The 20,164-nt window shown below is 37.6% G+C and overlaps 1 protein-coding gene across 6 annotated transcripts in view; it reads left to right on the top strand.

Moving 5' to 3' along the window:
• The window catches only part of OXR1 (oxidation resistance 1), a 585,179-nt gene that overhangs the window by 359,205 nt on the left and 205,810 nt on the right, over window positions 1–20,164 (top strand). For 4 of the 6 annotated variants that reach the window (XM_044002996.1, XM_044002901.1, XM_044003164.1 and 1 more), the window contains one exon: window positions 15,744–15,788. The exons of the other annotated variants lie outside the window; for them this stretch is intronic. In XM_044002996.1, coding sequence (XP_043858931.1) covers window positions 15,744–15,788 — 45 coding nt within the window. The remainder of the gene's footprint in view (window positions 1–15,743; window positions 15,789–20,164) is intronic. 6 annotated transcript variants of the gene reach the window in all.

Raw genomic sequence — 20,164 nt, 5'->3', positions numbered from 1 at the left:
TCTTCTAAACAGAGCTAAGTATGACTTCCAAATTAAGGGAGAAGTTAAACTAAAATACCTAATTAATCACATGATTTACATGAGTGTCATCAAACTGTATGAATCCCTTTGAACAGCTCTTTGATCTTTTCCCAGTGATATCAAAAAAGTCATTCGGCCTCAATGAAGGTACAGAGGTACAGTTCTTTTTTTCTTTTTTCTTTTCTTTTTTCTTTTTCTTTTCTTTTTTTTTTTTTTTTGTGGGGCAGTAAGGGTTAAGTGACTTGCCCAGAGCTACACAGCTAGTAAGTGTCAAGTGTCTGAGGTCTGAGTTGAACTCAGGTCATCCTGAATCCAGGGCTGGTGCTCTATCCACTGTACCACCTAGCTGCCCCCTGAAGGCACAATTCTTAATGTACATCAGGGAATGACAGAGAATGAAGGCTTTAAGCATGAATCTGTACATCATTTTGTAGTTTGCCACTCCATAAAGGCAGTATCTACAAATATCTTGGTCTTCTTCAGGCAAGAAATATCTAACAGAAAGTAAAGACTATGGCTGAATCTTTTGAGTGACTTACTACTAGCTTCCCTTGCCATTAGACATTACAGAAAAGTTATCCTTGATGAACTTATTGGTCAATACAATTTATTCAAAGAAATGATAGAAACTTTGTAATATTACATAAACTATAAAATGAAGTACCTACGGAATACCTAGTATGAAATGAATTAGTGGCTAAAAGTATACCTGAACACTTACTACTGTAACAATTGGAATGACGCCACCTGCTAGAGACTTACTGTAGAAGAGTTCCACCCATGAAACGAAGGTCTTTGAGGGCAAGACCAGGAGTCTTTTCTTTGGCGTCAGGAAGTGATGTGGGCTAGTGGGAGGAGGAAGGAAGAGACTGGCGCTCGGTCTCGGGCTCTCTTTCCTCTGGACTCTGGTGGAGAGTGGAGCTAGAAATGTGCTCTCCCTTTAATAGATAGGAATCTAGGCCTTTCTCTCTCTTTACCAAATTCTTATTCTCCTTAATAAATGCTTAAAAGTCTAACTCTTGCTAAAGCTTATAATTTATTGGCGACCACTCATTAGATATTTTAGACAGTTTAGCTAGAATTTTAGCCCTTAACACTACCTTTCATGCACTGGCACATAGTAAGTCCCCATGTAACACATACAAACATAAAAATCCCAGAGAAACTCAACAAATAAATTGTACTGGTACCAGACCCCTATCACAGACCAAACTGTTGCCACAATTGTTTGGACATAAAACTGATCCATGAAAATTTAAGAATTGTATTTTAAATAGACGTTCCCGTGTCAAATATTCATAGTTTCTAAGCTCCTTCAAACAATAGTCTTTCTAATTATAAAGAGCTAGGAGAGTTCAAAATCATGAGAAAATAGGATGAGTTGCATTTCATCTCTGTTCTCCTATCTGCTAATGCCTACCAAAGATGCTCTCAGAAAGTGCCTGTGAAAAATGGGCTTACATCCAAATACCTTTGTTCAACTCAATAGTCCATAGATCTATTATTCCCGGGCATGATACATTAGGATTTAATTTCACTAACCAAAGAACAGTCTCTATATATTTGCAGTATGAAAAGGACCATTGGTCTCACATTGATCATTTTTAGCAATATAGTGATCAAATCCCTAATAGCAGTAGAATCATGAGATCATAGATCTGTTGGAAATAAAAGGGTACATCTTAAGAATTCTTACATCCTACTGATAGCAGCTCTTCTGTGCTTTGATGCTTCCCCAGACCTTTGAATTCTGGTCCCATATTTCTAACTTCTGCAAGATATTTATTAATGTAACAGATGACCAGATTCAGAGTCAGAATGTGACTCTGTGTTCAAATCAGCTGTGATCAAATAGTAAATACCAGGATACTGACTTATCCCAGGACCATTTCTAATTGAGCCCATCAACAATGATGAGGAAAAAAATAACAACACATGTTAACTCTTCTGTACATCTCATTTGAACTTCACAACAAATATGAGAAGTAGGTTGGGTAGTAAGGGGTATGCTGTAGCCAATTCCAAATTGACAATTGTTAAATTTTCCTTGTGAGCACTTATATCTACAAAATTGGTAAATGCTATGAATCAGGATTTGATTTATTGTTTTGTTTCATGTCTAGACTTAAAGTGATAGAGAAAATGTTATTAAAGCAAATTAAACTTGAAAGTTTGTCATATGTACATTTTCCCCCAGTCAATTGTTAAACATTTATCAGCTTACTTCCAACAATAAGGTATCGTTATTCTTATTTTACAGATGAAGAAACTAAGGTTCAGAAAGGTTATGGCTATGTCAAAAAAAAATAAGTAGGCAAGTTTCAATTATAAAGAATTTTAAATGCCAAAGGAGTTTATATTTTATCCTGGAGGTAATGGGAAGGATGAAATGGTAGGAACTATTCTTTTGAAAAATCATCTGCATTGTATTAAAATTATTATTGGGCATTTCCCTTCCCTCCCTATTAAGCTGTAAATTCATTTAGAGCAAGGATTATACTGTTTTCCCATCTCTGTTCCTAGTGTCTTTATACTTGAAGTACTTGATAATCATGATTAAAATCATAATAGACAGAGAGCATTTATATAGCTCTTTAATTTTTTTTTAGGGGGAGAGACAATCAGGGTTAAGTGATTTGGCTAGGGGTAACATAGCTAGATTTGATAGAGGCTAGATATGAACTCAGATCCTCCTGACTCCAGAGGTGATGTTCTATACACTATGCCTTCTGGCTGCCCCACTCTTTAAAATTTTAAAGCACTTTATATATATATATATATATATATATATATATATATATATATATATATATATATATATATATATATGTATATATATGTATATATATATGTATATATATATGTATATATATGTATATATACACATACATACATACATATATATACATATATGTGTGTGTGTGTGTGTGTGTGTGTGTGTATAATCTCATTTAATAAAAATATACATGAAAAACTTGCTACCTTTCATGGGTTGGTACATGGCAAGTCCCCACATAACACATACAAACAAAAATAGGCCAGAAAACTAAACAGATAAACTATAGTGGTACCAGATCATCATCACAGACCAAACTATTGCCCACAATTGCCTGGAAATAAAAACTATCCATCACAACATCTACACAAAGTAGTAGTTATTATTATTCCCATTTTACAGATGAGGAAACTGAAATTGAGGTTAAGTGGCTCTCCCAAGATCACACAGCTCAGTGTCTAAAGTAGGATTCCAAATGCACGTTTCCTGGCTGCAAGCACTGCATTCTATCCACTGTGCCACCAAGCTGACCACCCCTTTGTCCAACTCCATAGATTCAGAGAGGAAAGGCAGAAGGGAACTTTTCTCCATCTACCTTACTTAACATCTCTGGAAAAAAAAATACATCTAGTATATAATTTTTCAAGTTCAAAAGAGGTCACAAAAGGCTTGAGGTGTGCACCTGAGGTTTTGAAAAGCATTACTCATCGAGTTAGCAGATGGTTTGTGATTTGATCATCACTAGCTGCTGGAAGAAATTCTGTTGAGAAAGAGAGACTTGGTCTGGTGCCATTGGTGGCCCACTGTGCTTACTTGCTGAGGAATAGTCCAAATGCATCTTTTAGCTTAATTTGTTTACTCTGTTTTCTAGGGATTAAACTGGTCATTGTATTTGCTTAATAGAAGGATTAGCTGAATCTAGAATTATTTTTTCCCATTGTTACAAAAACTGAGCATAAGGTCTTAATCTACTGGATAAGGAAACGGCAAACCACTCCAGTATTTTTGCCAGGAAAACCCCATGGACAATATGGGGTCCACAAGGTCCTGAAGAATGAGGTACAACTGAACAACAACAACAATAACAAAGCTGTGTGACCTTGGGCAGGTCACTTAACCTGTTTGCCTCAGTTTCCCCAGTGGTAAAATGGGAATAATAATAGCACCTACTTCCCAGAGTTGTCATGAAGACCAAATGAGATAATAATTTTAAAACATTCAGCACAGTAAAAGAGTCTTCAGAAGGATAGTTACAATGAGAAGTCATCTGATGGAAAAATGGGGGATATTTGGAACCCCACCTTGGTCCTCCAATCCTGGGAATGTGTTTGAATAATTAGAAAGCCCTGTCATTATGTATCCTTTAGGCAGAGCAACAGAGAATTAAGTAAACACAAACCCCTCACAACAGTGTATTTCAGGGAGCCCTGATAAAGGTAATGCCAACTGAATAAAGTTTTAAATAATTTCCTGTTTCATCCCATACCTGTTTGTTAATAAATACTATATCTTCAATTAAAATGGAAATGGAATTCATTGCTTGAAGCAGTCTATCTGAAAGACATGTCATACTTGAATAAACTGCTACCAGTCACTGAACAATAGCCCAGAAAGGAGAAATTATTGCTTCACAGTTAATATTTTGATTACCATTTTAAAATTATTTTCCTCTAAGGCAAGAGAAGGAGAGAAGTTCAGAGTGACCTTAAGAAAGTCACCTTAACTCTCTCTAACTCAGTTTCTTCATCTATAGGTTGAATTAAATGATCTCTAAGGTCCCTTCCAGATCTAAGACTCCTATTATTTTATTACTGTTATTATTATCATTGCATCAAGGATGAATACATCCTTGGGCAGTTAAGTAGCCCCATGGGAAGAATCCTGAGCCTGGAGTCAGGATAACTTGAATTCAAATCCAATTTCAGACACTTCCTAGCTGTGTAACCTTGGACAAGTCATTTAACCTCTGTTTGCCCCGGTTTCTTCAGCTGAAAAATGATGATGATAATAACAACCAACTTCCCATGGTTGTTGTGGAGATAAAATGAGATCATATTTGTAAAGCATTTAGCACTCTACCTGTCACACAGTACTCACTACATAAGTAGTAATTACTATGCTATACTAGGATATAGAGTAGATAGAATGAGTACTGGGCCTGAAGTCAGGAATTCTCATCTTCCTGAGTTCAACTCTGACCTCAGATACTAGCTGTGTGATCCTGGGTAAGTCACTTAACCCTGTTTGTCTGTTTCCTATCTGTAAAATGAGCTAGAGAAGGAAATAGCAAACCATTCCAGCATCTTTGCCAAGAAAACTCCAAAAGGGGATCACAAAAAGCCAGACGTGACTGAACAACAAAAATTACATATAACTTTTACCAGCTTGCCTTTTTCAAATAATCCATGATACCCTTTTGGGAACATTACTAGAAATGTTCAATAATATGCTTTTTCAATAAAATCTGATTCTTACAACCTCTCTCTAGACACCACAGTTGCAGAGTCTATACTCAAATTTTATCCTGTACTTCTCCTTTCTACACATTATACATTCCACAGAAATGATAGTTCTCTCTACAGAATTAATTACAGTGCAGCTATATTACAGTGATCTCTGTTGATAACAAAATCAAGCTATTGGGCTCACATGCATAGCCAAGGGAAGGAAAAATCCTTTCCTCCTGACTTACCCTAGGAAATAATGATGACTTTGATTGAAATCAGTCATCCTGCCTATTGTTTCTTTTTCTTTCATTTTGAAGTATGTCACCTGTATGATGTCTGCCTGTGTAAAAGTCCTAGATCTGGGTGCAGCTAGGTGATGCAGTGGATAAAGCACTAGCCCTGGATTCAGGGGGACCTGAATTCAAAACCAGCCTCAGACACTTGACGCTTAGTAGCTGTGTGACCCTGGGCAAGTCACTTGACCCTCATTGCCCTGCAAAAAAAAAAAAAGAAAGAAAGAAAGAAAAAAAGTCCTAGATCCATTTCTATATACTCTTCCTTTTTTCTTATCAGTAGTAGTAGGCTTCCGCCAGTCGCAGACGACCATGGATCAGCACCTTGAAGAGCCACAGGCCACAGTGTGGCTGTGCAGTCCGATAAGGGAGCCGCAGCTCCTGCCACAACGAAGACATTGGAAAACCGCGCTCTCTGTTGCCCGTAGGTTCCTGCATCTCTTTCGTTTTTCTTCCTCCAGAGCTTGGAGGCCCATCTCAGCTGCACACAAGCTGCTCCTGAGTACTGACCTCCATTGGGCGTGGTCCTTGGCCATCTCCTCCCAGCTGTCGGTGTCTATTCCCAGAGCCCTCAAGTCTCGCTTGCATACATCTCTGTAGCGAAGCTGGGGGCGTCCAGCAGGTCTTTGACCTGAGGCTAACTCGCCATAGAGTAGGTCTTTAGGGATGCGCCCGTTTCACATGTGGTGCACATGACCAAGCCAGCGCAGCCATCTTTGTTTCAGTAGTGTGTAGATGCTCGGAAGTTGCGCGCGTTGGAGCACTTCTGTGTTGCTGATCCTATCTGACCAAGATATGCCAAGGATGTGCCAAAGGCAGCGCATGTGAAAGCTGTTAAGCTTCTTCTCTTGTCTAGTGTATGTAGTCCATTGCACATTATGCCAAGGAACAAACAGCAAAAGATTGGTCAGGTCCTGGGTTTACATTGCCAGCCAGACATGGGCAGCTTTCCAAACCCTTTCTCTTAGGCGCATTGAGGTCCTGTAACCAAGTACACATAAACCCTTGCCATTTGATGCCTTGTTGTGGACTGGAGTAATCCTGGGTTCTAAGTAGCCATGTCATCAGAACACATGGTCTTTCAGGTCTTACCAACTTGGAAAGGGTCCAAGTGCAGGCTCAGTGGCAGATGGGTGCTTGGGAGGAGTCTTGCTAACTTCAGCAAGTCTCATCACCCTCAGCTTGGTCACCAGGTGATTAAATTATTTGGCTACAGCAACTCAGGGAGCCACGTCCTAAGGAATGGAGAAGTTGTGATGGGCATCTGTGAGGAAGGAGTATCTACCATGATGGAACCATGGAAGTTTTGATGACCCTGTGTTGAGGTAGAATTGTGTCATGAGTTTCACTAGTTCAATTAATTAAGGAAACATCATGGCAGCTATTTGATAAGTACATTTTTATATTCATAGCAATGTCAGCATTCTGACAGAGGTTACCAAATTATATTCTAATAGTTTTCCAGTAATTAAATTTCACATTCAGATTGACTCGACAATATCCAATTACATTTAATCCAAACTGTGATGAAAAATTGGAAAATCATGTCAATTGTTTATGGCTTAGATACTTTCCCCCCCATTTTTATATCTAATCTGATCCAAACAGCATGTATTCAGCACCTAATATATGCAAAGCACTGTGCTAGGTACTGGGGATACAAGGACAAAGCAAAAAACAGTCTCTGCCCTCATGGAGCCAATATACTTTTTTTGTTTTGCAGGGCAATGAGGGTTAAGTGACTTGCCCAGGGTCACACAGCTGGTAAGTGTCGAGTGTCTGAGGCCAGATTTGAACTCAGGTCCTCCTGAATCCAGGGCTGGTGCTTTATGCACTGTTCCACCTAGCTGCCCCACTCCATGTACTGTTTTTTTTTTTTTTAAGTGAGGCAGTTGGGGTTAAGTGACTAGCCCAGGGTCACACAGCTAGTAAGTGTTAAGTGTCTGAGGCTGGATTTGAACTCAGGTACTCCTGACTCCAGGGCCGGTGCTCTATCCACTGCGCCACCTAGCTGCCCCAATCATTTTTTGGGGGGGTTATTTTTGGTGAGGCAGTTGGGATTAAGTGACTTGTCCAGGGTCACACAGCTAGTAAGTGTCAAGCGTCTGAGGCAGGATTTGAACTCAGGTCCTCCTGAATCCAGGGCTGGTGCTTTATCCACTGAGTCACCTAGCTGCCCCCCCCAATATACTTTTTGAGTGATAAGCTATATGCATGATGATTGGAAGAGGGAGGGAACACTAACAAAAAGAAGGATTAGGAAAGACTTCCTGTAGGAGATGCCACATGAGCTGGGTCTTCAAGGTAGGCCGAGATTCTAAGAATTAGAGGGGAGTAGAGAATGCATTCTAGGCATTTGGAGCAAGGGGAAATGTGTACAAACACTAAGGCTTAGCACAGGAAATAGCCTGTAGTCCCATTTGGCTGGAGTATAGAATGGTCGAGAGAAATAACATCAAATAAGTCTGGGAAAATAGGCTGGAGACATAATGTTAAGACTTTTAAATGCCAAGCTGAAAAGTTTGGTTTTTCATTGTAGAGGCAATAGGGAGCCCCCTGAAGTGTCCTCGAGAAGGACAGTGGTATGGTCAGACTTGTGGAACCAAATAAGACGGCTCCATGGGAGGTTTTGTTTTCTAAAGTAATGAGGTTATTGTTTATTGCTTTGAGCCTAGATGCTATAAAATCACCAATTATACCAATGTTCATGTTTTATAGGCCACAGTGGTATACCTAAATTCAGCCTTACATAAACCTGACAGCTTCTACTTTCTTGGCAAAGTATAGTCAGAGTGCATTTCTGGGGTCTGCTCTACTTTGGACCCTGGTGGGCAAATGATTCCTGCTCACTTCATTGTCTCATGGGTGTGTGTGAATTAATAACATAAATCTGGCCTTGGGATATTTTTGGTTCCCTAGCTTTGATGATTCACACCTTCAGAGAAGGTTTTAATGTTATTTTACTCTTACTGTCTCTCTGGCTTGTGATTTATTTATTTATTTTTGTCCATTGGGGACACTTCCAGAATAAACCTTTTTTTTCCTATAGCTTATAGCCTGTTCTAGTAAAATTTGTTGATAAAGACCCATGCCAAACCAGTGATATTAAAAAAAAACAAAACGGGGGCAGTTAAGTAAGTAGCACAGTGGATAGAGCACCGGCCTTGGAGTCAGGAGTACCTGAGTTCAAATCTGGCCTCAGACACTTAACACTTACTAGCTGTGTGACCCTGGGCAAGTCACTTAACCCCAATTGCCTCACTAAACAAAACAAAACAAAACAAAACACACACACACACACACACACACACCAGTTTCATGGGAAATGCATGCCCAAATGAATACTTGGAAAGAAGGCTATGTTGTTAAGGAGAATATAAGGAAAGGAATTAGAGAATAAAGATTTAGGAAGTACCACAAACCAACATCCTTTAAAAAAAAACAAAAACACCTGCATTGACCCAACAATCTTCTCAAATGTTCATTGTATATTTCTCTTTCATAGACAGACTCCTAGCAAAAAGGGAAAAAAAACCCACCAAACTCTTTTTGCTTCTTGCTTCTACTTCTCCTCTTGCTTCTCAACCCTTTGGAATCTGCCTCCTGATCTTATCACTTAACCAGTACCAATGCTCTTTCAGATTGCCAGCTATTCTGGGTGTTAATGTTTTTTGTGAGCTAGAATTCTAGCTCACAGGAATTTCCCATTTCTTAGGGTTCTCTTCCCTCCTTTCCTCCTCCTTTTCACGTTAATTGAGTGCTAACTATATAAGTAGCACTTTTACATGCTGTGGAGTCAACAAAAGACAGGAGTAAAACCATACTTGTCTGACAAACTGTGGTATTGCGGAAAGGTTCCTGAGTTTGTCTTCAGAACACTTGGCTTCCTATCCCATCTCTGTCCCTTACTAGTTGTATGACTTAGACAACTTATTTAACCTTTGGGGGCCTCAGTTTCTTCATCCATGAAATGTGGAAGTTGGGTTATATAACTATTACTATCCCTCCTAGCTCTGTATGCTTTGAATTTAAGTATCTGAAATACCACTGACATTAGTTGATGTTTAATCTTTAACTGTGACAAGTCTGTGATTGAGTTAACTTTTTTATCCCATTCAACAAACAGGGGCTTACTGTTTATAATGCACTGGGCTTGGCATTGGTTAACATATAAAGATAAATAATAGCTCTCAATCTGCTCTCAAGGAGTTTAAACTTTAATAGAGGGAGATAAGGGATGTACAAGGAAATGTTGTACCTATTAGACTATTTTATATATAAATATATATATGTGTGTGTGTGTGTGTGTGTGTATTAATATATATACTCAGCCTTCCATGTATATATATACACATACATACAAACATGTATATAGATATATTGTGTATACATATATTCATATGTATACATATGTATGTAAGGTTAAGTTGAAACCACCCCATTTTAGTTCTGATTCCTAAACTAGGTAAGAACACATGTTGATGAAATCAAATAATCAGAACAGTGTATGTGAACAAAGCCTGTACTGTCTTGAATCAATCAAAGCCATCATAGGAGAGACTGGTTCAGCCTTAAGCAATTCGTATAAAAGGAAGAAGCTATCTCAGAACAAAGGAGAGAGTCTAGGTGTCTCTGGATTTGATAGAAGTTGAAATAAATATAACATTTTCAGTAACATTTTGAGAAACAAAGGGAGAACTGAGCTGCTTAAGTAGGAAAATATCCAAGAGAGTCATTGGCTCTGCTGGCATCTTAAGAGGGAGGACCTGGGCTGAATGAAATACCAAGAAAATATCTGTTCTTTTCCCTCCTGGTGTCTATCTATCCATAGACACTATAATATACTCTGCAGTTTTGTTACCCAAATGCTTCCAGTAACTCAATTTTGCCTGAACCAGAAAGAAATTAGAGGTTAGCTAGAGAGAAATAAAAATTTAAGGTTAGGAAGAGAGTCCAACCTCTGCTTATATGTTAGGAATTTTCTTAACTGGGGGACTCAGAATGACTGTGGCTGATTTCATAATTGTTTGTCTAAAATAAACTTCCTAAAGCCAAGGAGAAGGGAACTGTGTGGACCTTAGGGGTCATTCTGTTGTGCCCTTCAACTTAATGTGAGCTAATTATTGTAACAAAGTGTTACAAGTGTGTAAGATGAATATAAAGTTAGATAAGGTCAGGTAAGTGAGCAACCACTTCTAGCTGGCAGAATAATGACCTCTGTGTGCCTTAGTCTTCCTTGTTTCTAAAATGAAGGGGTTATCCTAGAAGACTAGCTGACCCCTCAGGGCCATCTATCTCTAGATCTCTATGCCTATGAATCAGGAAAAATTTCATAGATGGAATGGCATTGAACTGGACTTTGAAGGATGCTGGCAGGCTAAAACGAGGGCATAAGGGCATTCTAAGGCTAGGAAAATGTGATAAAAGGCTTGGTACACAGAGAAGCATGGAAGTATTCAGGGACATCCAGTAATGCAGTTTGGTTGAAGTATAGAGTAAGTAATGGGTGAGCATGAGCTAAGTCTAGAAAGCAATCATATAAAATATTTTATTCCAGAAACATTTAATCCTTATCACTCTAAGTCATAAGGTTTCCTATAGAAGCATTGAAATCTTGTTCTGCCTTAAGAGAGGCTTAGCTTCCAGGAACAAGGAAGTGGTAATCCCATTGTGTTCTGCCTTTGTTAGCCCTCATTTGGAGTCTTGTGTTCAGTTCTGGACTGCACTCTTTGTGAAGACCATTAAGAAGCTAGAGAGTATCCAGAAGGGGAGCAACCAGGTTGGTGAAGTGAGCTGAGCTCATGACGTATGAGGATGAATTGGGGGGAATTGGCCATGTTTAGCTTGAAGAAAAGAAGCCTTGGAAGAAATTGAAGAAAGGACTAGATTTGTTCTATTTGTCTCCTATGGACAGAACAAGGAGCAATGAGTAAAAGCTTTAAAAAGTCCAATGTAGGTTTAATTTCAAGGGGAAAATAATTCTAGAGCTACACAATAGTGGACATAGTCTGCCTCAGAAAAATGGTTTATCCCCTTTCCTTGAAGGTCTAGAAGCAAAGGTTGAAGGGCTACTTGTTGGGTTTGTTATAGTAGATATTCTTTAACATGTGGGACCAGATGGCTAATGATGTCCCTTTAAACTATGGAATTCTCTGGTTCTGTGAAAGAGTAAGTGATGGTTTAGTAGAACATTTTGGAACTATAGCCAAAGGGCCATAGAACTGTGCATACCCTTTGATCTAGTAGTACCACTGCTAGGTTTATATCCCAAAGACATCCCCAAAAAGAGAAAAAGACCTTTCTGTACAAAAATATTTATAGCAGCTCTTTTTGTGGTGACAAAGAATTGGAAATCAAAGGAATGTCCATCAATGGGGGAAATGGCTAAACAAGCTGTGGTATATGATGGTGATAGAATATTATTGTGCTATAAGGAATGACAAGCAGGATGATTTCAGAAAGGCCTGGAAAGACTTGTATGAACTGTTGTGTAGTGAAGTGAGCAGAACCAAGAAAACATTGTGCACAGAGACAGCAATATCGCTAGATGAAGAACTGAAAGATTTAACTATTCTCAACAATACAATGATCCAAGACAATCCCAAAGGACTATTGATGAAACATACTATCCACCTCCAAAGAAAAAACTGATATTGATGGAACACAGACTGAAGCATGCTATTTTTCACTTTCTTTAATTTTTTTCTTTTATTCAAGTTTTCTTATACAAAATGACTAATATGGTAATATTTTGCATAATTGTACATGTATAACCTATATCAGATTGCTTACTGCCTCGGGAAGGGGTAGGGGAAAGAGGGAAGGAGGGAGAAAAATTAGAACCCAAAACTATAAATAAAAATGTTTTATTACTTTTTTAAAAAAAAGAAGTGATGGTTTAGAGAGAAAGGATAGAGATCCTCAGCTGTCCACTTAAAGTACTTGTCAATTAAAAGAAAAAAGGAAATATGCCATTCATTGGACAGTAACATGGTCACTTAGGGGCACTGTGTTACAGTTATGTAAGGATCATCTTAAGCATAAACTTTAATCAAGTGGAAAATGCCATTACAAAATATTACCACCATAATAATTTCCCATTTTTTACCTCTCTGCATTTTTGCTTATCCTGTTCCCTCTACTTGTCAAGCCCTCATCATCCCATCTCTGCCTATATAGTTATCTTACCACAGAATCACAGTAATTCAGTCACAAGGTAACTCAGTGGTTATCTATAACAAACCTGAAACATTTTGTTTAACTTCTATTTTAAGACCTTAAATAAAGGGGAGCCCACTTCCTTTCAAGGTCATTCCACTTATGGATGGATAACAGCTCTTTGAAAGGCACTGAAATGACTTGGGCCCAGAACTGAGCAGGAGGAAGTAGGCTGGGCTGAATATTTTTTTAGCTTTTAGAAATAGGTAAATAATTATTTACTAAGTAGATAGCTCAATACTCAAAGTATAATCCCCCCCGCCCAAAATTGGGAACACTCCTATCTACTACCCCAGGGAGAGTGGACTCAAATTTTTTTTTTACTTTTTTTTTTGAGGGGCAATGGGGGTTAAGTGACTTGCCCAGGGTCACACAGCTAGTAAGTGTCAAGTGTCTGAGGCCAGGTTTGAACTCAGGTACTCCTGAATCCAGGGCTGGTCCTTTATCCACTGTGCCACACCTAGCCTCCCCCCATGATCAAATGAATTTAGCAAAATTCTCAAATATAATATTGAAGTGATAGTTTGTGAGCATTGAGAAAAGGAAGTAGTAATCCCTAAGAGATAGAACAAGTCATGCCAGGATCTTCTCATTTCCTTTTTTTAAGTAGACTGGTAGATTAGGAATTGTCATAAATACCTGATAACTGTATTTCAGCAAAACACTTGAGCAATTTTTATAGGCTGTCTTTGTGGACAAAATAAAGAGATACGAACTAGATAACAGTGCAATTAATTAGATTTGGAATTAGAATAGTCCACTGATGGACCAATAAGGAAGTTTCAAGTGCAAGATTCTAAGAGTCTGTCCTTTGACACTGTAATAATTAGCATTTTTAGCAATTACTTGAAAGAAAACATGTTGAAATAGAAAGAATATCACTGAACTTAGTCATGAGACAGAGATTCATATCTTGGTTGTGACACTCACTAGCTGGTATGTTTATCAAATATGCAGGTGACACAGAGTTATAAAAGAAAGCTAATATTTTGGATAACCAAGTCAAGATGCAGAAGATTTCACAATAGACTAGAAAGAGGGGCCAAATTTTAAAAGATGAAATTTTATGCAGATGGGGGGGGTGGTTCATAGGAATTTATAGAGATAAGTCCAATATACTTTTTTTATTTAGAAAATCAACTTTAGAAGCTCAGAATAGGGACAGTATGAGTAGGCAGTGGATCCTGTGGGAGGAAAAAATAAGATTTTTAGAGGACACCAAGTTGCTATTAAGCAGTCAGCAATATGGCAGCCACAAAAATGCTAATATAATCTTGGACTATGTTAAAGAAATATAGTATCCAGAGCAAAAGAGATAATCATATCTTGCTCTACTTAGAACACATGAAAAGTGGAGTCCCAAGTTCAAGGCATCCCATCTTAAGGAGTTCAACAAGCTGAAGAACCTTACATGCTTAGGACTGGGCTTTATCAAATAGAAAATAGAATACTGGTTAGAAGTTGCAAAGAGGCAAATTTCAGCTCAATGTAAAATATTTTCCAATCGTTAGAGATTCCAAAACGTAGCAAGGATTGTTTTGAAATGTTCATTGCCTTTCTCTAGGTACACTAGACAGGATTTTTTGTTTAGACATGGTAGGACTAAAGATCTTCTCAGGGCCCTTCAAAACTCCAAGATGCTATAAAAAAGAAGTAAACCAATTATAGAGGAGCAAAACCCCCCAACAGATAACAGACGTAGGTATCCCCACCAAATTCTGCACTGGTATCCAAAGAATAAAAGAACTATGAGGAAGCTGTCAATACATAGATATTCTATAAAGAATCTATGGGGAAAAAAAGAAAGAAAGAAAAGGGAGGGGGCAGCTAGGTGGCTCAGTGGATAAAGCACTGGCCCTGGATTCAGGAGGACCTGAGTTCAAATCCAGCCTCAGAAACTTGACGCTTACTAGCTGTGTGACCCTGGGCAAGTCACTTGACCCTCATTGCCTCACAAAAAAAAAAAAAAGAAATAAAGAGGGGGCAGCTAGATGGTGCAGTGGTTAAAGCACCGGCCCTGGATTCAGAAGGACCTGAGTTCAAATCCAGCCTCAGACACTTGACACTTACTAGCTGTGTGACCCTGGGCAAGTCACTTAACCCCCATTGCCTAAAAAAAAAGAAAGAAAGAAAGAAAGGAAGGAAGGAAGGAAGAATCTATGGAAGATCAAGAACAATAATAATTATAATGGATGAGCAGGTATGATGAGTCTTTCCTATTAGAGGATATATCCATTGGAAAACCACAATCATAATTTCTAAGTACTCAGGAAATTATTTGCATTGTTGTCAAGTCAAAAGTTAATTTCTGATTCAGGATCATTTAGCTCTTCATAAATAAATATGATATTCAATTAAATTTCTATTTAGTAAATATTTATTGAGTACCTACTGTATGCTAGGCACTGTTTTGAATGTTGGGCATACAAACAAGAAAAAGATAGTCTCTGCCCTCAAGGAACAGAGAATCTAATGGGGGAAGCAATACATAAAAGGTAGCTGAAAAAGTATGTGGGGAGCTGATAGTGGGATACTGTGTATGAAAGTATGATGTTCCATGGACCAGAAACCAAGCAGAACTGCTGATGGAAAATGGAGAGATATGCGATTGTACAATATTTGGAAAGCTAAAATAAAATGTCTTATTACATCTACTCTAATGGAAATTAGCTTTTGGTTAACCACACACATAAGCCACAGAAGCAAGTGAATATGCTTTTGGCTTAGTTTTTAAAAGCCATTTTATGGTGAAGTATTCATTCCATGATGGCTCTAATTTCATGATAAGTTATCTGGAGTCACTTAAGTCTTCATGTTGTATCTTTTTATAATTAGGTCAACAAGAAATACTTTGAATTTGCATGATGTCTGATGAAAATTAGCACTTGGGTAAAATTTTCAAGATTCAACAGTTGATTTGTGTAATGGCATCTTCAAATCAGCTATAAAATAATGAAAATATTAAATGTTTTATACATGCTTCCCTAGGAATTAAGGACATAAGCATAATACGCAGTCTTAGGAAGATGACATGTAAGTTTTTTTTTTCCATTTAAGTGTTTGTGTACTATGTTTTATGCATTTCTTTATGGCCTTTCCCTACGTTTATTTCTTGTCGGTGTTTTCTGCCATAGTCATAAGCTTTGAGTATCAGCGTGTCTTCAAACACTTATTAAATACATCCATGAGCCAGACCTGCTTAGATTACAGTAAGCCACATATATACATAAACCAGAGAAGCAAGTGAATATATTTCTTAGTTTTGAAAATGTATCAGATGACAAAGCATTCCCTAGTGGTTTTAATTTCATAAGTGACTTGATGCTGCTTAGAGAAAGCTGTATTCATAATGTAGCCTTTTTTCAATTAAATAAATGAGAAATATTCCTAATTTGTATCATGTCTAATGAGATGGAAATTAGCCCAACATTTCTTGGTTGAGGGAGCGGTTCAGGGCTGGGTTAGGCAATATTAACCACTTTGTCTATTAAACTGAACTTTATTTCCATAGTTCTTCAGGTTGGAGGAGGGCAAAGAAATAAATTGAGAATATAAGAATGACATCAGACTGCCTTTTGTTACTTATAAATTGCTCTCATTTTATTCTTTATGGGCCTAGAATTTACATAGACCTGGACTACCTGGGAGTTCGACTGCTGGGGAAGATTTCTTTACTTCCGGATCAAAGGAATGGAAAGGAAATAGAATGAATGAGAGTGGGTCTTTTTAAAAATATATATATTTGGAAGCCCATGGATAATAAGAAGGCTTTGAATATGCAAAACTTTTAAAATAACAGAAAAAAATCTTCCATGGGATGCTGCTTCCTGATATATTTCTGTCTCCTAAAGATTTTGCCTTTTCAAGGTAGTAAAGGCCACTAGGTAAATCAGTTTAGTTTAACAAGGACTAATTGAACACCAGTAAAGTTCAGGGCACAGTGTTAGGCTTCACCAAAATAAATACCATCCTTGTCTTTAAGTAGCTTATAACCCAGCATAAATGTCGTATTCAGAGCAGTTTCCTTCCTACCCCACTGTTCTCTTGTATGTATTTACTTAGTAAATGTCTTTGAAAAATTCTGAAAATACTTTTAAATAAAGACTGGTTGCTCATGCTTACAATAGTTATATATTCTGATGTGGAATATGTTGAGGAAAAAATAAAAGTGAAGTCAATTCCATCATTCCAGTTCTGGTCAGGGGTAATATGATTAAGAACTGATCTGTTTCTGTTTTCTGGTCTTAATAGTCCTTAATTATGTTAATCGAATAACACTAATGAGCCCAATTTGAGTATCAATAATAATAGTAAGGTCCCTATAAGTCTAAAAACCTAATAGGAAAGTTCTTTGTAGATTTGTGAGGAAATAGAAGAATTCTGTTTTCTCTTTCCTATAGTTAAAGGTGTGGTTCATTTTCCACTTACATAGTTTTGAAAGTGTGAAGTTAGAATGAGATAATTTCTTGAATATTTTAATTTCATTGTTAATACAGCCACAAAATGCTATTAGCTATGCAGAATATTCAGAAGGCACAGCCCCTAACTTTAGACATACATTTAATAGATTGAGGTATATGGTTACTATATATCAAGAAATGACTGGAAGGAAATAGGAGTACAGAATATAGAAGAAGCAGCAAAAGACAAAGAGTAATAAGAATGATGGAGATGGTGATAACTTACATTATAATTCAGTTCAACATCATTAATGCATTCACATCTCATTGAGGATGAATGACTGAGTTTGGGAATGACCCAATGAGCTTGGTAGATGGAGCAGATTGAGCTCTCTTGTCTCTAGACTCAAATATCAATTCCTCTGTTGGGCATTTAAGACTCTTCCCAGCTAGACTCAAGCCAACCTTTTCAGGCTTCTTAAACATTGTTCTCTTTTACACACTTTACAATCCAATCATAATGGTCATCTTGCTGTTCTTTGAACAGAGCACTCCATTCCTCATCCTGTGACTTTTAAAGTGTCTGTCCTGGAATGCTATTTCTCATCTTTGCCTCTTGCCATCCCCAGCTTCCTTCAAGACTCAGCTCAATCTCCAACTCCTGCATGAACCATGTCTTAGTTTGCACAGCTGCTACTGTCTTCCCCTTCAAGGGTACCTAGTATCCACCTTGCATGTGTCTTGTATATATTCCCATATACTGGATGTGTATGTTGTCTCCTCCATTCGAAGGTAAGCTTCTTGGGGCAGAAATGCTTCACTTGTCTTGGTATTCCCTGGTACATAGTAGGCACTTAATCAATTCTTGATTGATTGAAGAGGATAAAGTATGTGTAGCTGGATGTAACAAAAACATGATCTTCCCAGTGTTGTGGTGGGGCCATCTATCTCTGGGGCACTGCTTTACTATACAAGACAAAGAGTAGGAAAAGTTCTTAGATAAATTTAGAATGACTTTTATGGAAGAGAAAAAGGGGGGAGGGGAGAGACTCATGAAATAGCACGATTTTTATTACTATATTCCTAGTAGGTTTTAAAAATGAAAATTGTTCTAGTTTTAGTACAGTGGAATTTACTGATCTTACTGGGCCATTGGGAGGAATGTGCTTTGTAAAAGCATGAGATAAATGTGTTGTCATTATTTAAAGTTTTTAAGAGTTGAGGGTAGGATGAAAAAACACAGTGGCTAGAGTGCTGGACCTTGAGTCAGGAGGACCAGGGTTCAAATTCTACCAATACTAGCTTTATGACAATGGAAGTCCATTAATCTCTCTATGCCTCAATTCCTTCATCTATAAGACAGCAATAATACCTGGGGTACCCATCTCATACAGCTGTCATGAAGTTTTAACATATATAAAGTATTTCACAAGCTTTAAAGTGTCACATCAAAGTCAATTAACATATACACGCAACTGTTTTAAAATCATTTCTTCTAGGCAACTTTTTAAGTAGTGTTTCTCTGATTTTATTTAGAAGATTTCACAAGATTATATTCCAGAATATATTAACTGTGTGAAATATATTCTTAAATATTAATGTGGAAATTAATTTAGTTAAACTAAGAACAGGTTAGCATTGTAAAAGTTAATGATCTACTTTTCTAGGATAAAAACACTCAAAAAGTCAAATCAATGAGAAAAATTGTGTTATAGGCCAATGTAAACTACATTGAGTATTTTTCTCTATGAAAGTAGTCTTTCATCTAACATTTATAGGAGTATTTTAAGTCTAACATTCTAATTAAGTATCAATCAGTCAAGAAGCAGTTATTAAACAATTACCATTTTCTAGATACTGTGCTAAGTAGTGGGGATACAAAGAAAGGCAAAAACAGGGTCCCTGCCATCAAAGAACTCACATTCTCTTAGGGAGATAACATGCAAAAAAAAGTCTACATCTAAGATAGACCTTCTTAAACTTTTTCCACTCGAGACCCCCTTTCACCCAAGAAATTTATATACAATCCCAGATATATAGGCATATAAAATAGATATACATAACCTTTTACTGTTGCCAAATTTTTCATGACCCCCACATTCAGTTACTTGACCCCATATGGGTTTGTGACCCTTAGTTTAAGGGAGGGAGGGAGGGAAGAAGGAAGGAAGGAAGGAAGGAAGGAAGGAAGGAAGGAAGGAAGGAAGGAAGGAAGGAAGGAAGGAAGGAAGGAAGGAAGGAAGGAAGGAAGGAAGGAAGGAAGGAAGGAAGGAAGGAAAAGAAAAAGAACAAAAGAAAGAAAACGAGAAAGAAAGGAAAGAGAAAAGGAAGAAGGAAGAGAGAAAGGGAATGAAGAAAGAGAGGGAGAGAAAGGAAAAAGGAAGAAAGAAGGGAAAAAAATAAGGAGGAAGGGGGGAAGGAGCATTTATTAAGCTTTATCGACGACACTGCCTAGCTGAATTTGGAGTCAAAGGGCTTGGGTTACAATTTCAGAACTCCCTTAAAGTATGAGTTATAGCAAAGGCAGAAAATATTTTAAAATTTCACTAACCCTCTGACTGTCTAATCATTGCAGAAGCTTACCATGTCCCTGAGCATTCCTTAAGTGAATAAATAACTTGCTCTCTGAAACGTTAGCTACATTTCTGTTCCTTTACTATCTTAGCTGACAGTGTCTCGTCCTGGTCTAAAGATTTACTAAAGTTTTCAAGAGAAAGTGAGGTGTATTCTTCTCATATCACCAGCTTAGTCAAGAAGGCAGAAATACTGCTGTTCAAAAATATTTCTCGCCTGGGAAATTTGAATTCAGGATGAAATGGCATTGAACCAAGTAACAAAAATATTTGAAAGAGAAACTAAGAAGCCTGCTCCGGAGGGCCAAAGTCAAGGAAAAATGTCAAATGCTGGAAAGGAAATTTCTGAGACCTTTCCAAAATTGTACTTCATTTGTATGTTCCTCCAAATGACAATTAATATATACTGAGGTGGAAGAAAGGTTTTTTTCTTTTT

The sequence above is a fragment of the Dromiciops gliroides genome, chromosome 1, assembly GCF_019393635.1.
Source record: "Dromiciops gliroides isolate mDroGli1 chromosome 1, mDroGli1.pri, whole genome shotgun sequence".
Classification (NCBI taxonomy): Eukaryota; Metazoa; Chordata; class Mammalia; order Microbiotheria; family Microbiotheriidae; genus Dromiciops; species Dromiciops gliroides.
The sequence above is the reverse complement of the archived record's forward strand: the minus strand, read 5'-3'. Positions and strand labels throughout refer to the sequence as shown.